This window comes from Lactuca sativa, chromosome 5 (assembly GCF_002870075.4).
Source record: "Lactuca sativa cultivar Salinas chromosome 5, Lsat_Salinas_v11, whole genome shotgun sequence".
Taxonomy (NCBI): Eukaryota; Viridiplantae; Streptophyta; class Magnoliopsida; order Asterales; family Asteraceae; genus Lactuca; species Lactuca sativa.
The window spans coordinates 84,304,027-84,324,730 of NC_056627.2; the positions used below are offsets into that span (position 1 = coordinate 84,304,027).

Genomic DNA, 20,704 nt, shown 5'->3' on the forward strand with positions numbered 1-20,704 from the left:
ATAAAACACATTCTTAAAGACTGATTACTATAAATTTAGTGTTCATTCTCACATAATCTTTACTTAGATAAAAAAAACATTCCACTCATAATGATTTTTGTTTTTTATTTAGGTTTTTTTGTCAATAATGTTTTAAAGAATTTTGTATCCCGAGGCAAGAAGGTGATGGCGGCAATATGAGGACTTGAATTTGATGGAAAACATTCTCTAAGAATATCGTTCTCATTTATACTCACGTATTCTCAATCATTCTCACATAATCTGTGAGAAAGATTTGGATTATAGGTTTGTTTGGTGAAAATGTTTTTTATTGATAGCTTGTGTACATTGTTAATCGGATATACTCCATTCTCATAGAATGTACTTGTCATTTTTTATATTTTTAATATAATTTGTATTACTTTTTCATAATTTTTAACAGAATATGTTAATATTGAAATAAGAAAGATGATCTTTTATATAAATTGTTATTCTTAATGATATATGTTGTAGTATACAATATTCTTGAAGAATATAGGAACAATAATTAACAAAAAGAAATGAATGAATGAAGTTATCAATCATTCTCAAGGAATATAATTTAATCGATGGTGTTAATTAATAATGAATATAGCATACAATATTCTTAAAGAATCGGCACACAACAATCATTTTTTGTATAAGAATTTCTAGCCATTTGCAATCGATTACAATCATAATGTTGTTAGTGTTAATTAACTTAAAATGTATAAAATCTAATTTTATTTTTTGAAATCTAGTTTAAATTGTATCCCTTAATATATTCACTTTCTAAAATTTCTTATTAGCCAATTTTACCAATCTACCATTACTGGTTATTTTAAAATAGAAAATCATTAATTTTATTCAAATTAATTATCATCATGTCATCATCATCTTAACCACTCATTTTTTAATCTAATGTACCAAAAATGGTCTTACACTCATGTTATATATGTGATTCATATTTAACCCTATATATATATATATATATATATATATATATATATATATATATATATATATATATATATATATATATATATATATATATATATATATATATATATATATATATATAATTTTAATAAAATTATTGATCATATTCATTTGGATAAAAAAATTTGAGTGCCTATATTTTATTTTGTTTGGAATCCTATATATGTTTGGAACGAACTTATAAACAAACACTTTGACACTACAAAAATTGTTGGGTATTTGGGTTGAACTCTAAAAACACCTAAATTCAAAGTTTCAAACCACAACAAATTTGTAAAAAAACAAAAAAAATGATTTTGGTACGTGATTACTGATTTTCATGTCTGTTTATCAACCAAACCCAACCGGATATTTAGTTCAGTTTGATCTTGGAGTTGGTAAGATTTAAATCAGTGGAAGCAATCTTTCTATAAGTTTATGAAAACTACTAGTATTACTTTCCGGAAAAACTAATTATGATCATAACAAAATAAGTAATAATATACTACATGATCCAAGATTGAGACTGGTTGGTGGTCCCCATTTATTAAAACTTAAAAGAATATAAACAAAAAAGGAAACGTAGTTGATTTGTTAATTTTACAAAATTACAACACCATACCAGAGATATTATTACCATACTTGACATTTTTAACACCTCTAGAAATTTTAATTTTCTAAAAAGGTTTAAAAAAAAAAAAAGGTTATTATGGTCCTATGGAGGTCGTGTGAAAGAGAGTGTACTTGGTGAATCGATTCTAACAATATGTTCATCATCACCACCATCATCATCATCACTTGAATAACCCATTTCCTGATTTTCATTTTCATTTTCATTTTCATTTGTCTCTAATGGTGGGTTAAAACGTGGGCCCGGGCCCCTTAATTCTCCCACACTCACTTTTCTTCCAACTGTCGCTGACCCTTCGGATCTCACAGAAATCAGCCGCCGGGTTTCCGTTGGTGGGACCCACGGATAAGACCTACTGTGAGACTGAGGCTGAGACTGAGACGCCTTTCTGGTTGGTGGTTTTGTTTCTCTGTTTGGAGACGCATGGATACTACCGTGTCTTTCGTTTGAAATCTGATTAACAAACTTTTTAAAACATGTTACAACAAAGTTTTTTTTTTTTTTTTTTTTTTTTTGAAGATGAGGGAACATACCATGCTTCCATACATGCTCAATTGCATTGCTCGGGCAGAAAAGTTGTTCCCGTGTTGATGATGATCCAGATTGGGATTGGGATTGGGATTTTCAAGAAGTTGTCTGGATTTAATATGGCGTTCAGGCCAGATCATTAGTCCACTATGTTCCCTTGAGGGGGATGATCTTCCAGGGTTATTTTCGGCATTATGTGATATTAATGAAGATTTCCTTCTTTGAAGTGTTTCAAATCCACCAATCTCAAACATGATCACCCTTGCCCTTGTCTCCACTACGTATGATGTCACATGATGAGTAAAACTTGCACCTTTTTAACACATTAAAAAAAACAAATGATGAAATTAATCATTGTTATAAGTCAAAAAAAAAAAAAAGGTAGAAATTTTTGTAGTAGAAAAGTGGGATTGGGACATGAAATGCTATCTTGTGTGTAAAAACACAAAAATGCCCTCCTCATGGAAAATAGCCGTAAAATTTTGCCCAATTTAAGAAGGTGGGACAGGGACTCACTCTCGATCTGTCACTTGTGTAAAAAGACGTAAATGCCCTCCTCGTCCTCAATTGTCAGAAATAGCCCTAAAAAGCTTGTCCAGATTGCGTTCTTAGGATAGGACAGGACAGGACTGGACAAGCCTCCTACGGATATTTTTGATGATTGAGGAGGAGGAGGAGAGGGGCATTCACGTCTTTTTACACAAGTGAGAGATCGAGAGTGAGTCCCTGTCCCACCTTTTTTTGGGCGGGGCAAAGAATTGCAATTTTGTCCCGTTAACATCAGCCTGGGTCTCAGTCTCAATCTCAGTCCAGTGCACACCAAACACAGTACAACAACCTGAGTTTTTATATATAAAAAAAGATGGATATTTAAAATACCTGCTGCTATTTCTGAGACTCGGAAACTTTTGTCAGGTGATGAAGTAGGGAATAAAGCAGTTGGGGGAGTAATAAGTTCTAAAGTGGATTGTGTTTTTATAAATCCTTCTAATAATAAACCAATCATATTGTGAGGTATTTCAAAGCTTTCTCCTGTTATATACGTGCTCATACTTGATCTTTCTGCCACAAGACTTCTCAGCTCATGCATTGTCATTTTTTCAAATATTTGAGGAAGCAACAATTTCAATAGTATGATTGAGCTTTCCTGTAATCAAAATACCAAAATATAGTATTTTGTTTATTTGTTTATTATATAGCATATAGTTTTTACTTTTTTTTTTACCAGATTAACTGAAATTGTTGTTTTCAACTTACTTACCTGCCACAAAAAATCTTCAACTGCATTATCGGTTCCAAGAACTGAAAGTATTTTTTCAGATTCAATGAAGAAGCCCATTATTACAGAATCAGTAATAATGTCACATATGTAAGGCTTTCCAATTAGGACCTCATATAGGCCTAAAGTGCTTCCATGTGCAAATGTTGGATGCAATGAGTATTTGTTTCTTATTCTCTTGCTTCCCCACTGTAGAAATAAAAAAATATATTAACCATTTATCAAAAATTAAAAAATGTTTGGTTGGACTGAATGGAATGAGTAATTACATTCCGTTTTTCCTTTCCATTCTATGATGGATTGAAATTAACAGTAAACACCCATGTTAGTTGAATGGAATGGAATGTTACAGGAACGAATTATGAATATTTTATATTATATGTATATATCAAAAAATTAAGAAATTAAGCATAATTGTAGAATTATTTATTTAACAAAGAGTAAATTACACGAATGGTCCCTACGGTTTGGGGTAATTTGCATGTTTGGTCCCTAACTTACTTTTTTTAACTCGGAAGGTCCCTACAGTTAGTTTTTATTGCGCGCTTGGTCCCTGTCTTACCTAAAAATACTATTTTGCCCTTGATTTTTTAATTTATTTAAATGAGGTGGGGTAGGTAAGATAAGGTAAGGTGAGGTGGAAGTGGGGTTGGGGTGTGTTTATTTAAATAAATTAAAAAATCAAGGGCAAAATAGTCTTTTTAGGTAAGACAGGAACCAAGCGCGCAACAAAAACTAACACCTTCCGAGTTAAAAAAATAAGTTAGGGACCAAATGTGCAAATTACCCCCAAACCATAGGGACCATTCGTGTAATTTACTCTTTACAAAACTAAAAAAGTAAAACATAGTAAAAGCTCATTAAAGTCCAAATAAGATTATAAAAAAAAGATATTTTTTCGTTATCTTTAGAACATAAAATTATTATTAAATTAAAATCATGAAATCCTCAAAAAAGTTGAGACAAAAGATTGTATAAATATCCCACAATGGACTTAAAGAATGGAAAATAACAAAAATGAAAGGAACTAATGGCCCATTCCATTCTTTTCCCTCAGGTAAAAGTACAAACATCTTGTTTTCATTCCAATGGAATGGACCATTCCGATTCCGATTCCATGAAATGGATCAATTACCTTCACCACGCCATTAGAAATCAACCAAATGCCATTAGGTTTGGATCCCTCCTTATAAAGAGCCACCCCACGTAGTTTCATTGTCTCCTTTGTGGACCCCACAATTTGCTCACGAACAGCTTCCGGAAGGGCTCCTAATAAAGGATTTGCACTAATCAAATCATGTGGTTTGGGAATCTTAACTAAAGGAGGATTTCTTAAAAGTTTCTTCAAGTCAGTCTGCATTAAAAAACTAGAATAATTAATTACTTACTTCTCAATTCTTAAACTACCAAAAAGGGTAATTAGGGAAGAAAATATTTACCTGGACAGCATCATGAAGATGAACCAATTCCTTCTCCTCTAATAATCCAGACTTTTCAAGATCTTGAACGTATTCAATTAGGTGATTCAGCACTGAATATGTCACTTGCCTTGTTTTTAAAACACGTAAAACCTAAAAAATCATCATTATAGATTATAATACATGATTTTTTTGCATAAAAATGTATTACTCTTCAAGTATTTATTATTCATTAACTAATAATACCATCGCATTCATATAATCTTGTACTTTCGACATCATTTATCAAATAGAATAAATATTTTGTAACTTTTCAATTAAACATGGACCAATTCTGTAATTTTAAGAAACAGGGGACAATTTCTGTAATTACACTATTCCATAGGGTCCATTTCCACAAATATTTGATAATACAGGAAGCAGGAACTATTTCTATAAATATCCGATACTATAAGGACAAAAATTGTAATCAACCTAAAGTGGCCACAATAGTATATAACTACAGGGACAGGGACTAAACATGTAATTATTCCATTTTCAAACTACAGGGTCACTAAACTGTAGATTAGATAATTTAGGTGCAGGTTAGCACAATGACAAGGAGCATGTTAGCATAAAGGCATGCAATTTTTTAAGTGTTTGAAATTCATTAAGTCAAAAAGAAAAAGCACATGAGTCTTCTATAAATGAAAATATTGTTTAAAGGGTAACCTGTGGAAATGTAATGCGAACATCTTCAAGGAACTTTTTTGCTTCTTCTCCTTCTGTTTCACTCTCATTAATTACAGCCAAAGCAATTTCACTATCACCTAAATAAGAAGTATAATAATGTTAGTACCTCAACAAACTTAGTATTTTTTTTTTCTTTTTCTTATTAAAAAGATGCTTACCAATGAAATCATGTAGTTGTTGTCTAGCAATCCTATGAGCACGAAGAAATGCAGCAGATATGTAACATGCAGATTCCAACCTTTCAACTGTGAAATATGTCACAAGCTTTCTAGGAAAAGTGCTTGTTTGGAGAAATTTATAATAATTAGGGAAATGAACATTTGATTTCAATCCATTCCAATCACATAAGGGTTCAGATGACACCAAATCAAGTGCTTCATCTACAGATTGCATTAAAATGTTTGCTGTGAACTGATTGATCCTTCCTTCCTCCAACATCCCCCAATAAGCAGCTTGCACACCTAACAAATGACAAGAGATATTATCTCAATGAATTGATGAGTAAGGGTAAAATAGTCATTTAAGATATCAGAAAGATGCATGTGGTGTACATCAGTAATTCAGTATCATTGATGAGTATTGTTATATTGATGTGTATTGTGAAATTTTTGTGTTTTGGAATGTAAGGGTAAAATGGTCATTTAAGAAGTTGGTTACCATTTAAGATATCAGAAAGATGCATGTGGTGTATAATTGATGTGTATTGTGGAAAATTTTTGTTGTTTTGGAATGTAAGGGTAAAATGGTCATTTAAGAAGTTAAGTTGGTTACCATTTAAGAAGCGTATACGTATATCAGAAAGATGCATGTGGTCGACATCTGTATCATTTTGTGATGTAGTGTGAGGGTGAATACGTTCTCCTTCTGCCTCATGTAAACATGTGATGTATTTCTTTACAGTGGGCCAATCTGCAGGACCTAATTCCTCATCATCTACAAGATCACCAAACGCCTCCAAAGCTTTGTTCATCATTTCATACTTTGTGTAATCCAGTATACGTTTCTACCACAATCATTAAAAACCACTTAAAAGGGCAATATAGTCATTTTTACTTGCCCTTATCGTTCACTTGAAAGAAAAATGGTTTACTTGAAAAGAAAAAAAAAAACAGAAGCATACTTGCCCTTGTAGTTGTACAACACATGTCATTGTCTTCATACAAAAAATCAGATAAAAGGGCAATATAGTCATTTTACTTGGGGCAGGGCAAGCACCAAAATCATTATGATAGTTCAAAATAAGAACCAAAATTGTTAGGATACTGCAAATAAGGACCAGAATTGCAAGAGAAAACATTTTAGGACCAAAATTGCAAAAATCAGTTATACTCGGGGACCAAAAATGTAACTTATTCCAGTTTATAAATGTACCTTAGCAGCTGACAGCTTATCCATGTCCAGCATCCTCAGAACAAACTGAGTAGTTGATCCATTTATGATAAGTGTTAAAAACACAATTCCTCCAGTGAAGAATACAAACTGCATAATTCATCAAACAATCTGATAACTTAAATCATTCATCAAATTTCTTGTTCCTAATTTACTTAGTTTCAAGGATCTATTATATATATATATATATATATATATATATATATATATATATATATATATATATATATATATATATATATATATATATATAATGTAAAGATACAGTATAGTGAAAGAAAAGTACCAGTACTCCTGTTTCACGATTAATGTATGTTGATGTGTCACTGGATTGCTGTGAAAAGAAACATAAGAAGGGATTTATTATAAAAACTAAATATTTAAGAATATTTAAATATAAAAGAAATAGCAACATATTTTCATTTATTTGTTAATTATAGCATCCTACTTTCATTTCTCTCTATTACAAGTACATAAACATTTTAAATTTAACAAAGGGAAAAGTCCATAAAAACCAATGTACTTTTTTTTTTTTTTTTTTTTTTTTTTGGTTTAACCACCAAAAGAAGTATTTATTTATTTATTTTATTTTTCTGTTTTAACTGTAGTGAGTTTGTTTCTGTTTTCAAAAAATAACCACCACATAAAACTTTGAATTCTCTACAACCCACTATAGTTTGGAATTTTTTCGGTTTAACCACTCTAAGAAATTTTTCTTTTCGAATTAACTACTGAAAGTTAAATTTTTTGTATAAAAACCTGTCTTTAACCTAAAAAATAATCTTCCGCTTGTTTTTTGCAACTCATTAATGAAAAAAAAAAAAAAAAAAAAAAAAAAAAAAAAAAAAAAAAAAAAAAAAAAACTTGCCTTAACAGATAGGGAAAGAGACAATGCTACAGCACCTCTTAAACCAGACCACACAAGTACAACACCTTCTTTCCAATCCAATCCATAACCAAAATATCTTAAAAATGGATATAATGATGCAACCACTATAGCCCTTGAGATTTGTAGAAAAACATACAGAAGGATCAGGTATCCCCAAGCACTTTCTGTGTAACACATAATAAAAATATATAAATCAAAATGCTTAAATATGTTAAGAGAAAGTGGATAACACCAATGTAGTTATTTTCAGAATAAGAACATGGGACTATAAGACACATTAATGGGTTAAGATGTATAAAGTTGTTTCTTCTTTACTTAAAAGTATAAAAGTTATTTAATGTGATGATGTACGTTTTTTAGTTTATTATGGATATTAAATAAATGGTCAATATGTATATTTATATTTTATAACGATTATTAAAGAAATGATGAGTTATTGTTTTTAAACAGGAGGGTAAAATAGTCGGTTATTCAGATTCAGGCAGTGTATTCAGTCCAAAAAAGAAACAATATTTATATTAGCAATACTTTATCAGTTCAGATATTTAGTACAGTTTTTTAATTCAGGACTTAGTGAAGAAAAAAAAGAAACAGGGCCTTATTCTGGATAGATATAGAGTAGTGTTTATTTTTGACTTAATATAAACAGATGGGCTTAATGGGTTAAGTGAGAGAAGGGTGTTTTTACTTTTTATCCATTAAGACCTTTTTTTTTTTTTTTTTAATGTTGCTACCCTTTAACCAAACTTTCTCCTTTTTTATTTCTTTTTAAACCTATTTAAATTTTTAAATCCACTCATCTTCTTCCCCAAGAATAGATTGTTAGATATTATTAATCACGTAGTTAAAAAATTTTCTTTTTTATAACAATTCTTAACTAAATAGTCGATTATTATTTGGGATCACTTTTAAACAGAAGGGTAAAATGGTCATTTTCCATCATTCATACACTCATCACTTTACCCATACAACACTTAATTTCATGTTTAACAAATAAGAGAGCTTACTTTCATGTTTAAGAATACTATCACCTCCAAGTATACCTTCAGCTATGACTACTCCACTATAAAATAGAATAAAAACAAAATGATCATATCAAGTTATTCCTCTAATTAATTTGTGTCTCAAAATAATGAAATACAAGAAGTTATTTATTTATTTATTTTTTTCAACGAATGCATACCTTAAGATGAAGATCAGTGTATTAGCAATATATGCCACCATTTCCCTACATTACAACATAAAGAAGGCTTAATTATTAAAAGGGTATTACACAAGATTTGGTATTCTCAAATTTCTCATGCATGTTTTAAGAAGACAATAGATTGTACTAAACTACTAGAACAAGCATTAGACATCTTGTTTTCAATTGAATGCAAAGATGATATGAAACCCTTTAAATCTTATCAAAAAACCTGCAAAATCAGCAAATAAAAATCCGTAAAATGTATTATGAGTTTCAATGACACAGAAAAAATGACGAATATTTTACTAATGTGTTGTCCTTTAAAGATTATTACTACTAATTATAACAAAAATCAAGATAAGAAAATACCAGAAATGATGCAAGCTTTGTTGTCCTTCACCCTTGAAAGCAGTTCTAGCAACAGCAGCATAGAACCTGTTCAAATTTTTGCCTATTCAAATTAGCATTTACCAACAAATTCCACAATATTCATTTTTGTCAACAAAATCCAATAATTACCAAATGTCAATATCTTACAAATTTGATGTTAATTTTAACTCACATTCCCAATGTCATCACTGTTAATACTCCAGATATATCAGCACCTTCTTGAGACTATTAACAGAAAGATACAAATTAGGTTTATACAAAATGTATTTATATAAACTAAAGGAAAAACTCCATAAAAGTCCTTATATTTTGGCCTCATAATCGATTTAGTCCTTATATATTATATATATGTATATATATATATATATATATATATATATATATATATATATATATATATAATTTTTAAATCAGGGCCAAAAGTGTAAATTTTGAAAGTGGGATGACTTTTTGACCGGGTAAAAGGGTCACAATGAATACAATTTCCGGTTTCTGGGACTTAACTGAATATATATATATATATATATATATATATATATATATATATATATATATATATATATATATATAAGGACTAAATCGATTATAAGGCCAAAATATAAGGACTTTTATTGAGTCTTCCCTAAACTAAATGTAGCTTTAATGGAAACATACTGCAAAGTAAGCAAGGTAGCTAACAGCAAGAGTCAATGTGATTTCTATCACTGTGTCATTGAAAATAAATCCAAGCCACAAATAAGACACCAAACCAAATGCAATACCCATTCCCACACTGATTCAAATTCAAATAAATAATATTATCAAAAACACCATAAAAATCATATAAACAATTCAAGATTAAAAAAAAAAAAAAAAAACTTACGCTCCAAGAGATACTGTTGCTAAAAACTTGATGACAGAACCCCAACTAAAGGTTGATCCAGTTACCATTCGGAAGAAAAGTGTATACACAACAATTGCAGTCCTGAATGTAAAAATATAACTTGTAATGATGGAATGGAATCACAAAAGAATGGAATGGAATTGGACAAGGTAATAGAGGAACAGAAAACTGATACCCATCATTCATTAATGATTCGCCTTCTATAATAGTGCTTAGTTTTTTGCTTGCACCAAGTTCTTTTAACAAAGCAACAACAGCAACAGGATCTGTAGCACTTAGAAGTCCTCCAAGCAACAATGATGTTTTCCAGCTCCAGTTATATGGAAAAATTAGCTGCAGTTATATATTTTGGTTCTTCTTAAAAGGGGAAACTTCAAATTATAAAAAAGAAAAAGAAAAGCCATATATTTTGGGCATTACTTTGGTTTAACCACTAATATACCTAAATTTGAGATGTTTTTCCAAATCAATCATTTGACCTATTATACCTAAATTTCTAAATTAACCATTTTGAGTAGTTATATCAGGTCAAACAGGTTAATTTGGAAAAATGTCTGAAACTTTTATGGTTTGACAGAAAACAATAAAGTATAAGTGATTAAACTGCTATAGTGCACAAATTATAATGTTTTGTTTTCTGTAATTTGCACTTTTTAGAAAACAGAAAATCACATCATAAACAGCAAAACCCTAAAGAAAACCTTTAAAGCTGCTCCAAGAATGAATGTGGATATTAGAACCCCAGGTCCAGCAAGAATCATCATTTGTGTCATGCATTTCTGTAAAGAAAAGTGGAATTTATTTCAAAGAATAATCTTACAAGTTACATTTAAAAAAAAATTACTGTAAAGAGAAGTAGAATTTATTTCACAGACACTATCATAAAGAAGTATAGAATCAAACCTTTATTTGATGCACCTCCATTGAAAATGAACTTTCAAAAAGAAGAGCAGGAAGAAAAACAGCTAATAGAAGATCAGGATCAATATTTGCCCCTGCACATGAACCAAATATGCAACCTAAAGCATAAAGCAACTATAACATACACAAAGACTTTTTTCTTTTTTTTGAAGTTGATTTGAAGAAAAGAAGTTGATTGATTGAACTTACAGATCCGGATTCCATCACCAATTTTTCCTAACCGATGGCTTGTTCCATATTCTACAGAATAAAGATCTTTTGAGTTAGTAATTCCTTTTTCCAGTAACTAAAGTGATCTACAATGGACAAAATTCTAATTTATCATCAAATAGAAATTGGTAAGAACACTGAACCCTTTTCAGTGGCTTACTTTGTTTCAATCAGTTGATATTGAAGTGAGTAGAGAGTATATAGCAACTCAAATCATAAATGAGAACCAAGGAAACGAGATATCATAAACCTCAGCTGGAGAAAGTATGATGTTATAGTTCAACTGAACCACATACATCAAATCGTGAACTCCGATTGTTTTCTTCAACGCGAAATCAAATCAAAACAACGAATGAAGACATGATCACGTAATTGTCGAATTACACAAACCTATTGATCCCATGGCGATGCCTAGAACGAGCAGTGCTACTGTATAAGGAACTCTAGTTCCTCTAAGTAAATGCCTCGATGCGATTCCTAACACCAATGAAATCCCAACGAACAACACCGCGTCTGTAGGATTTGAAGACGACTCGGGATCAACCTCCTCCGCCGCTATTATCACGTTTAGCCATGGGCTTTTAACCACCGATACCATTGCCAACACCAATTGAGACCTTCATACATCACCAGAAACAAAGACATATCTATTCATACACATACACATACACATAACAAAGTAAAAGGGGATGAGAAAGCAAACCTGAGGATCAGGAGAGAAATTGAAAGAGACAGGGGCAGAGTGATTTAGCAGTAGTCAAGTCAAACACTACACATGAATCTTATTGCAATCGAAGAAAGACAAAATCCAGTGAAATTGGAGTGAAGGGAATATTACATATGTTTCAGTTTTTTAAATAAGAATCCTGTAATTGACGGTGTTAAGGTGTCGAACATCCACACGATACTCCTACCGGGAATATTGCCATGAATTTGGTTTCTTAGATGTACAAAGTACAAACTACAAACCAAAAGGAGGTTTGACCGATTTATATAATCAAATGTAAATGTAAATTTATTTTAGTTTAGTTTTAGTATGTTGACATGATGCTTTTGTGTCACTTTCTTTCTTATTTAATTCAAATAAATAAATGTAAATATCTTATTCATTTCTATCTTCCACTATTGTGATTATCTTTAAATTCTTTATGAAATTAGGACACACAAAGACAAAATAAAAAGTTAGAATATTTTTAGTGATAAACTTGTATTATAACTTAATATTTTTGGTATCTTATTTTTCTATTAATTTTGTCCTTAAATCAAGTGGTATCTTTAATTATTAAGTTTTTTTTCTAATAGTTTTTCTTACGTGAATTTAACTTATTGATCTCCATCTATTTAAAATATTTCATAATCCTCCTCATTTAGTCCGTTGTTTTTTAAACACATAATATTTCAATACGAAATATCTTAAATAAATATTATCACTAGAAATTAGTATATAATCATTTCCAAATTGAAAAGGTATGATAGAAATAGTTTATTAGTTAAAGAAATAGAAAATATTTAAAACTAAAATATAGGTAAGGGTTTAAATTTAAAATATCATTAAAAAGAAAGGGGATGTATGTAAAAAAAATTATATTGTATAATATATATTGAATATATGTATTGAAAGGCCAATAAAAATATATTAAAAAAAACTATACACTCCATTACAATGGTACTAAGTGGCAGATAAGTGGTTAATCAAATAGTAAAAAGCTATAAAATAAGTTAACATTGGACATGTTTTTATACAACACTAAGGCGTTGTTTGTTTTTTTTAAATCACTTCAGACCACTTATTGTTGTACCGCGCAACACACGCGCAACACTTGGTCCTTCACAATTGTTTGTTTTTCAGAAGACTTCTGACTTAAATACTGTTGCGCATGTGCTGCGTGGCGCAACAGTAGACTAACTGCTTCAAACATCTTCACACCTTATTTTAACTTATTGCAGCAGTCTGCAGACGTTAAAAAACAAACAGACTTTTTATTAAATGTTGCAGCTGTTTGGTCCACATCTTCTGCTACAGAGGGTTGTAGATGTGGTTCGCAGACTTCATACATTTTCGCTTCAAAAAAACAAACAACACCTAAGAAAATAAAAATTAACGTGGTTCACATGATTGAGATGTTCATTATGATTGGGATAATCGCGATACATCCACATGTTAACGAAATATGTTTTAATTAATTTCTGAACAATACAATTGTATCTTTTACATATATAGTAGATGTGCACAAAAATAGTCTCGAAGCGGTTTGGTCTCATGTGGTTTTTTTAGGTCCTAGTTTGGCCTAAACTAGTCAGGTTTCATGGTCTTTGCTCTCACTTTTTTGATTTAGATTTAAGTTTTTTTGAACAGATTTTCTTTTCCGGTTCGTATACATAAAGAGTTGTATTAGATTGTTGCCTTGTTGGTAGGTAAGAGTTTGGTCATTTCATAAATCTTCGAGTTAGGTTGGAGTTATATTGTTGTTAGGTCAAAGTTTGGTGGTTTATAACAAGAGTATCAATATTTTGACCATTTACCCTTCCAAGATCCTAAAAATATGTGATAATTGGGTTTGTGTAACCACACGTAGAAAAAAAAAACTCTTTTAATTCAAATTAATGGTTACAATCTCGAAAGATATTGTTGTATTTGTTTTGACAATTTAACGACAAACCAATAGGCAACTTTTGATTTGGTTGAAAGGGCTTCTGAGTCGTTGAAAATGCATTTAAAAAATTGTGGTGGTTTATATACAAGTGAAGGGAATTGTGTCATTGCATGTCACACATTTTTAGAATGCAACAAATGTGTGAATAAATGTGAAACTACACTTAAACGCAAATATTTCATCAATATAAAAGGACTTAGAAATTGGTTCATAACATTACATACGATTAACCATTGGGTAAAGAATGGCTAAACAAAGAGTGGCTAGGCTAGATAGTTTTAACAAATACTTTTGTTATGTAGTGTAACTTATAATTAGTCATTTTAACAATTCAATATGATCTATAATTAACCATTTGCATTTCCTAAATCACTTATCATTTTCAAAATAATATGTTTGAATACCAAACAAATAGTGATATGACAAAACTATCACACCCCTAACCGGTTGCTAAAACGTCAGGCGGTGGGACAACATCATAGATCACAGTCATTGCATACATAAAATAGATACAAAAAATAACATAAAAGTGAAAACTTTATTACTGAAGGGAAATTACATAAGCCATATTCTAGGGGTACAATAACTTGAAACTACAAAAACAAGCCTCAAACAGTAGGCCACTCTATAAAAGTACTATACTAAACTAAGTAGTATGTAATCCCATGATTATTTTTTGAGTGTAAACTTCTAGCTCTTAATTCCCTGAGAATACATGTGATTTTGAAGAGTGTCAACATGATGTTGGTAGGTTCACATGTTTGAAATGTTTGAATTAAATATACTTTTAAACAAAAGTAGGTTCTCAACTATGTATATAAGTGTCATCCCATCTAAAATATTATGAATGAATTAAGTACTCTATCAACATTACAATGAGTCGTTATAACTGAGCTACCGACTAGATCAAAATGCCCCTCTCAATGCTTCATTGGACGTCGTAAATGATAGATAATTATCACCCATTATGACTCGATCGCCAAGGTTGTAGTTAGCAACTATAGGTGGGGTGTCAACCAGTATAGATCTATACATTACTCTCTCTCTCTCTCGCTCACAAAGATTAACAATTATAAGTCGGGGGTCTTCTAAGTATTACACTTGGGTAATGAATATGTCTAATGTAACCATTGAGTGATATGTTCTATAAATTTTTAAGCCCTAACTTGTACACAAAATTTTCAAGAATAAGTTTGATAATGATGGATTTTGATACAAACTATAAGTTAGTTTTTTATAAAAACCGTAACGGAAGTCCTTAAAATAACAAGTTTGCGGTCTGCTTTCATTAAAGGCAGACATATTTTAGATGGGCATTTTCTTCTTAATGAGGTGGTAGCTTGGTGTAAGGCCTATAAAAATCCTCTTATGGTCTTTAAAGTGGATTTCGAAAAAGCCTTCGATTCCCTCTCATGGGAATATCTTCATGAAATTATGGAGATTATGGGATTTAGTTCAACTTGGTGTCGTTGGATTATGGAGTTACTCTCATTTGCTAGGGCTTCTGTCCTTGTTAATGGATCCCCAACACAGGAATTCCAGATACAAAGAGGATTGAGACATAGAGATCCACTCTCTCCCTTTCTCTTTATTCTTGCTATGGAAGGGTTACATATTGCACTTACTAGAGCTCAGGAGGCTAATATTTTCAGGGGGATTTCTGTGGTGGCATTACTATCTCTCACCTTATGTATGCTGATGATGTAGTGTTGCTTTCTCCTTGGTCTTTGGAAAATGCTTCCTATATTGTTCATATTTTGTGATGTTTTTTCTTGGCTTCGGGTCTTAAAATTAATTTGCATAAAAGCAAATTAATTGGAGTGGGGGTTGATTCTTCCCAAGTTACGGCTACTGCTAATCAGATGGGATGTACTTTGGAATCCCTTACTTTCATGCATCTTGGCATTCTGGTGGGCAAAAACATGTCTAGGGTCACTGCTTGGTCTTCCATTATAGATAGATGTTGAAATAGATTAGCGAGTTGGAAGGCTAAAACCCTTTCTTTTAGTGGTAGATTGACTTTAATCAAGTCAGTATTGGGCTCTATTGGTAGTTACTTGATGTCGGTCTACCCTACTCCAGTCACGGTCCTTAGCCTATTGGAGTCCTTACGAGCTAGATTCTTTTGGGGTGCTGATTTGGATGACAGACACATGCACTGGGTCAAGTGGGATAGAGTTTTGGCTCCTAAATCTAATGGTGGCTTAGGTGTTGGGAGTATGTTCTCGTTTAATATATCAATGATCTTTTGTTGGCGGTGGAGATTTTACCACCATCCTGATCTCATTTGGGTGCGGGTTGTTAAAACCATCTATGGTTCTAATGGGGGTTGTGTTGATTTGAAACCCTTAAGGGCTGGATCAGGGCCTTGGATTAGTTTGATACGGATGTTAGTTCAACTCCGTGACCGTGGCTTAGACTTACATTCCCTCACTCCAATTCGTGTTGGTAATGGGGCTGCTACTTCTTTTTGCATGATGTTTGGAAAGGAAATGTTCCTCTTACGGTTGCTTTTTATAGGATATTTTTCCTTGGACAGTTACAAACAGGTGTTTGTTAGAGATCGTGTTTCTCTTGGATGGGGCGAAGAGAACTATCGCCGATTTCCTAGAGGTGAAATTGAGCAATCTCAGTGGGACCAGTTCATGTTGTTAATGCAGAGTGTTCACCTCAATTCTAGTCCGGACAGATTAGGGCGTCTCTTTGACGCTTCAGACATTTTCTCAGTTGCTTCGATTCGTGCTTTAATCGACAATAAATTCCTTTATGTGGACGGCATGGAAACTAGATGGAATAACTGGGTTCCCATTAAACTAAACGTTTTTATCTGGTCATTGTTCCTTTCATAGCATTCCCACATGGGAGAGGTTGTCTTACAAAGGTATTGAGGTAGATATGATTTTATGCCCTATTTGTCATAATGGAGTGGAAACTATTGAACATCTATTCATTGGATGTAGCGACTTGTGTGATATTTGGACCCATATTGCTATTTGGTGGGACGTTCATCTCCCGAACCAAATTTCTGTTCTGACTCTACTTTCATGGGCAGACCATATTCCTCTACGAGGAGGACAATGGAAGGCATTTGGTGCCGTGGTTTTGATTTCTTTTTGGTGTCTTTGGAATTATCGAAATTCCTTACTGTTTGGTCCAACCTTACCTCGGAAATCTCTTATTTTTGATAATGTCATAGATAGAGCGTATTGGATTTCTAATAGGTGTAATAAAGCTAAGATTGCTTGGCTTCATAATCCAGCCTTATCTTCCAATCATTTGTAATGTTTCTTTTCTAGCTCCTTGCTAGTTTTTAATAATACCCCTTTCGTTACAAAAAAAATAAATAAATAATAACAAGTTTATTTTTTAGTTTATAACAAAAACAAACCATCAAGGATCCATTTATAGAGGTTAGAATGAAATAAAAACAACCAAAGAATTTTTAGAATGACAACATTTGAAGCCTTTGAACCCACTTGGTTTTAGGGTGTTGATGAAGATAGTAAAAATCAAAGAATGTGATTTCCTTATTTTTATCCACCATCAAGAGTAAGCCACTTGGAATGCTAGTTCCTTCTTGTATTCTTAAGTGTCTTAAGCCTTTAAGTGTTTAACTCAAATAAGCACTAAAGGATACAACTCAAGAAGGCTTCTAAATCACCAAACTAACTTCAAAAGAGAGAGGAGGAGAGAAAGAGAATTTCCGGCCATCTCTTTAAGAGAGGTATTAAGACACAAAAACTAGCCAAAAATCATGCAAGATACATCCTTTATATACTCCATGCGAAGTAAAGCCTAACCATTAAAATACTCTAAAGTATTTATAGCCTTTAGAAACATGGGGAGACAAAGCATGGAGGTTGACAAGTAACCTCCATTATTTTATACATATTTCAACCATACCTCTCAAAAAAATGATGGATTCTTTAATTTTTATAAGCTCCAAGTTTATAAAATATAAACTTTGTCTTTCGGAAATAGACAAAAGAATCCAACTAGTCTAAAAGGTTGTGCATGACTTATTAATTCATACCATACGAAATAATAACTAGTTATACTCTCTTATAATTATTATTTTCACAAAACAATAATTATTTCCTAATTAAATTACAAGAATTGATATTATTTATTAATAATCATATTAATAATAAATATACAAAATTGTGCCAACTTAATAAAGATGTGACCCTATAGGATCATATATCATTAGCAATGTCACTCCATAATGCTTCTTGGGCATATAGATTCAATAATCTTCTACTTGCACAAGATTCATTACAGACTGACATAGACAGTAGTTGGCGTCTAGTAATTGGCTACTGCCTCTAACAATATATGAAGGGTGTCATCTCATTAACAACCAATTCTAGGAGCTTTAAGCTACAATTGATCCTATAGGTGTGGTATCAATTATTCCTTTATCTCAGACATCATCTTGAACATGAGATGTGGATTGTGATCAATCTCATTTAGTGTTCAAACTTTAAGCAAGGCCTTAGATGTCCAACTCTCAATGAATAAGGGGGAAAAATCTCATCTTGACTACATACGCCCATCAATGTAGTTCATGTCATACCCAACGATGGCCCTTATGACTGCCTTTTACGGAACAACGTTAAACCATGTCAAAGCACAACAATTCTTACACTTCAAATCCCAAATATGTATTTCATGTCTAAGAATACAAAGATACAAGCTTGATCAAAACATCACTCTTGACTACGATCCATAATAGAGCTGGCAAAAAGCGACCCAACCCACCAACCCAACCCAAAATTAGCGGGTTGGGTTTAGATTTTCAACCCGTTTAAGTTATACGGGTCAACCCGTCTAACCCATTTAATTAAATAGGTTGGCTTGGGTAAAAATTATCGACCTATTTTCAACCCGCCAACCCATTTAAGTAATATATATATATATATATATATATATATATATATATATATATATATATATATATATATATATATATAATATGTTTAACCGTATTTCTATAACCCTATTAATTTATTAAAGGTCTTAGTTTCTATGGAGCCTTTTTAGTTTTTACACAGAAAAATCAGTGAATGAATCCCATACGCAAACCTAAGTTAGAGTCGGCAAAAGATTAGAATACATTTTTTTAAAATTATTACATATTAATTAGAAGCTTACGGCTTTACACATTAAGTTTCTTAATATCCTTTAGTTGTTTCATCTTTTTGACGTTTCAATTTTGGCATTTGGATTTCACAGCTCCTCGATGTGCTCCTCAATACAATTTTCATTGGAACACTATACAACTAGTAATAGTATAGTACGACTTGATTATACGCAAGAAGCAAGAAGCAAACTTCAAATTTCACTTCATATTCCTTCTCTAATTCTCTCTGGCAGCAGTTTACCTCCGATTCCATGGAGAATTTGACATCTAAAAATGAAAACAAAAGTAAGATATTTCTATTCAAGTTCTTCCATTAAGATGTTTTCTAGTTAATTTGATTTATGTTAAGTGTTAGATTAACACTTTCTTTTTTCAGTGACAAATATTTTTGAAATATCGGAAGAAGATGTCCATGGGGTATGGTCTCCTACACCTCCAACAGGGGACAATGAAAAGAATCCAAAGCCCATCAAGCAATTAAAGCCACAAACAACTAGTGTGGATGTCAAACGTCACAGAAAACTTACATCAGAGGTTTCGAAAGATTTTGAAGTTCTGGATACTTATGAAAATGGTGAATTGCATTGTAAATGTAAAAAGTATGGTCAAGTTTATAATGTTGAAACTAGAATGGGTACTGGAAATTTAAAACCCCATCTTAGGAGCTATAAACCAAGTCGTTTTAAGGATATTGGGCAAATGGTTTTGGATATTGGTAGCAATGGTGGTTCAATAACTAGCAGGGTCCTTGAGTTTAATCCTGATACCTTCCTTGAGATGTTAGCCACTGCCATAGTCAGGCATGACCTGCCATTTAATTTTGTTTAATACGAAGGTATTATGAAATGTTTTACTTATCTAAATCCTAAAGTTAAAATGGTTGCAAGGAATACAATAAAATCCGAAATTCTTGATATATATAAAATGGAAAAGATGAAAATGAAAAAGGCTTTGAGTTGTATCCCAGGTAGGATTTGTTTGACATCAGATTGCTGGTCATCTATAACCACTGATGGTTATCTTTCTTTGACCGCCCGTTTCATTGATAGTTCTTGGAATTCGCGGAAAATGATTTTATATTTTAGTTTTTTACCACCGCCACACACCGGTCTAGCTATGAGTGATCATGTATTTGGTCTTTTGAAGGATTAGGCACTTCAAAAAAAAAGTTTTTTCCATTACTTTAGATAATGCTTCTGCTAATGATGCGATGGTTGACTATTTAAAGACTGAAATTGATTTAGTTTGTGAAGGTGGTTATTTTCATGTTAGGTGCTGTGCACATATCATGAACCTCATTGTGCAGGATGGCTTAAAAGAGGTTGGAAATGTTGTCACTAAAGTTAGAGAGAGTGTTAAGTACTGTAACGGCTCTCAATCTAGGAAGAAAAACTTTTTAAAGAGTGTTGTTGTAACGCCCGTAGATCCGGGCTAGTCAATTTAGAGATAATAAGGGTCGAAAACGACTTATCGACA

The 20,704-nt window shown here is 31.8% G+C and overlaps 1 protein-coding gene across 2 annotated transcripts; it reads right to left on the reverse strand.

The window, feature by feature from the left end:
• Positions 1-1,485: 1,485 nt before the first annotated feature.
• LOC111913389 (sodium/hydrogen exchanger 8) lies at positions 1,486-12,394 on the reverse strand. 2 transcript variants are annotated; one of them, XM_023909104.3, is made up of 24 exons: positions 12,135-12,394; positions 11,822-12,048; positions 11,411-11,461; positions 11,204-11,295; positions 11,002-11,079; positions 10,476-10,633; positions 10,280-10,381; positions 10,072-10,189; positions 9,590-9,642; positions 9,397-9,462; positions 9,025-9,069; positions 8,849-8,904; positions 7,821-8,005; positions 7,239-7,286; positions 6,935-7,042; positions 6,335-6,566; positions 5,722-6,024; positions 5,543-5,640; positions 4,853-4,984; positions 4,549-4,767; positions 3,396-3,602; positions 3,014-3,281; positions 2,140-2,447; positions 1,486-2,071 (listed from the first exon to the last, which is right to left on the reverse strand). In XM_023909104.3, the coding sequence occupies exons 2-24, from the start codon at positions 12,027-12,029 to the stop codon at positions 1,691-1,693; spliced, it is 3,516 nt and encodes a 1,171-aa protein (XP_023764872.1). In that variant the 5' UTR covers positions 12,030-12,048; positions 12,135-12,394; the 3' UTR covers positions 1,486-1,690. The 2 variants fall into 2 exon arrangements, with proteins under 2 accessions (XP_023764872.1, XP_023764873.1); XM_023909105.3 differs by having other exon boundaries at positions 1,486-2,059; positions 12,135-12,393.
• Positions 12,395-20,704: the final 8,310 nt, after the last annotated feature.

Coding starts and splice junctions, on each gene's coding strand:
- LOC111913389 (XM_023909104.3), bottom strand. CDS start 12,029: ATGGTATCGGTGGTTAAAAGCCCATGGCTAAACGTGATAATAGCGGCG. Junction 10,634..11,001: donor TTCTTGGAGCAGCTTTAAAG/GTTTTCTTTAGG, acceptor ATATAACTGCAG/CTAATTTTTCCATATAACTG. Junction 2,448..3,013: donor AGTCTCAGAAATAGCAGCAG/GTATTTTAAATA, acceptor TGTGTTAAAAAG/GTGCAAGTTTTACTCATCAT.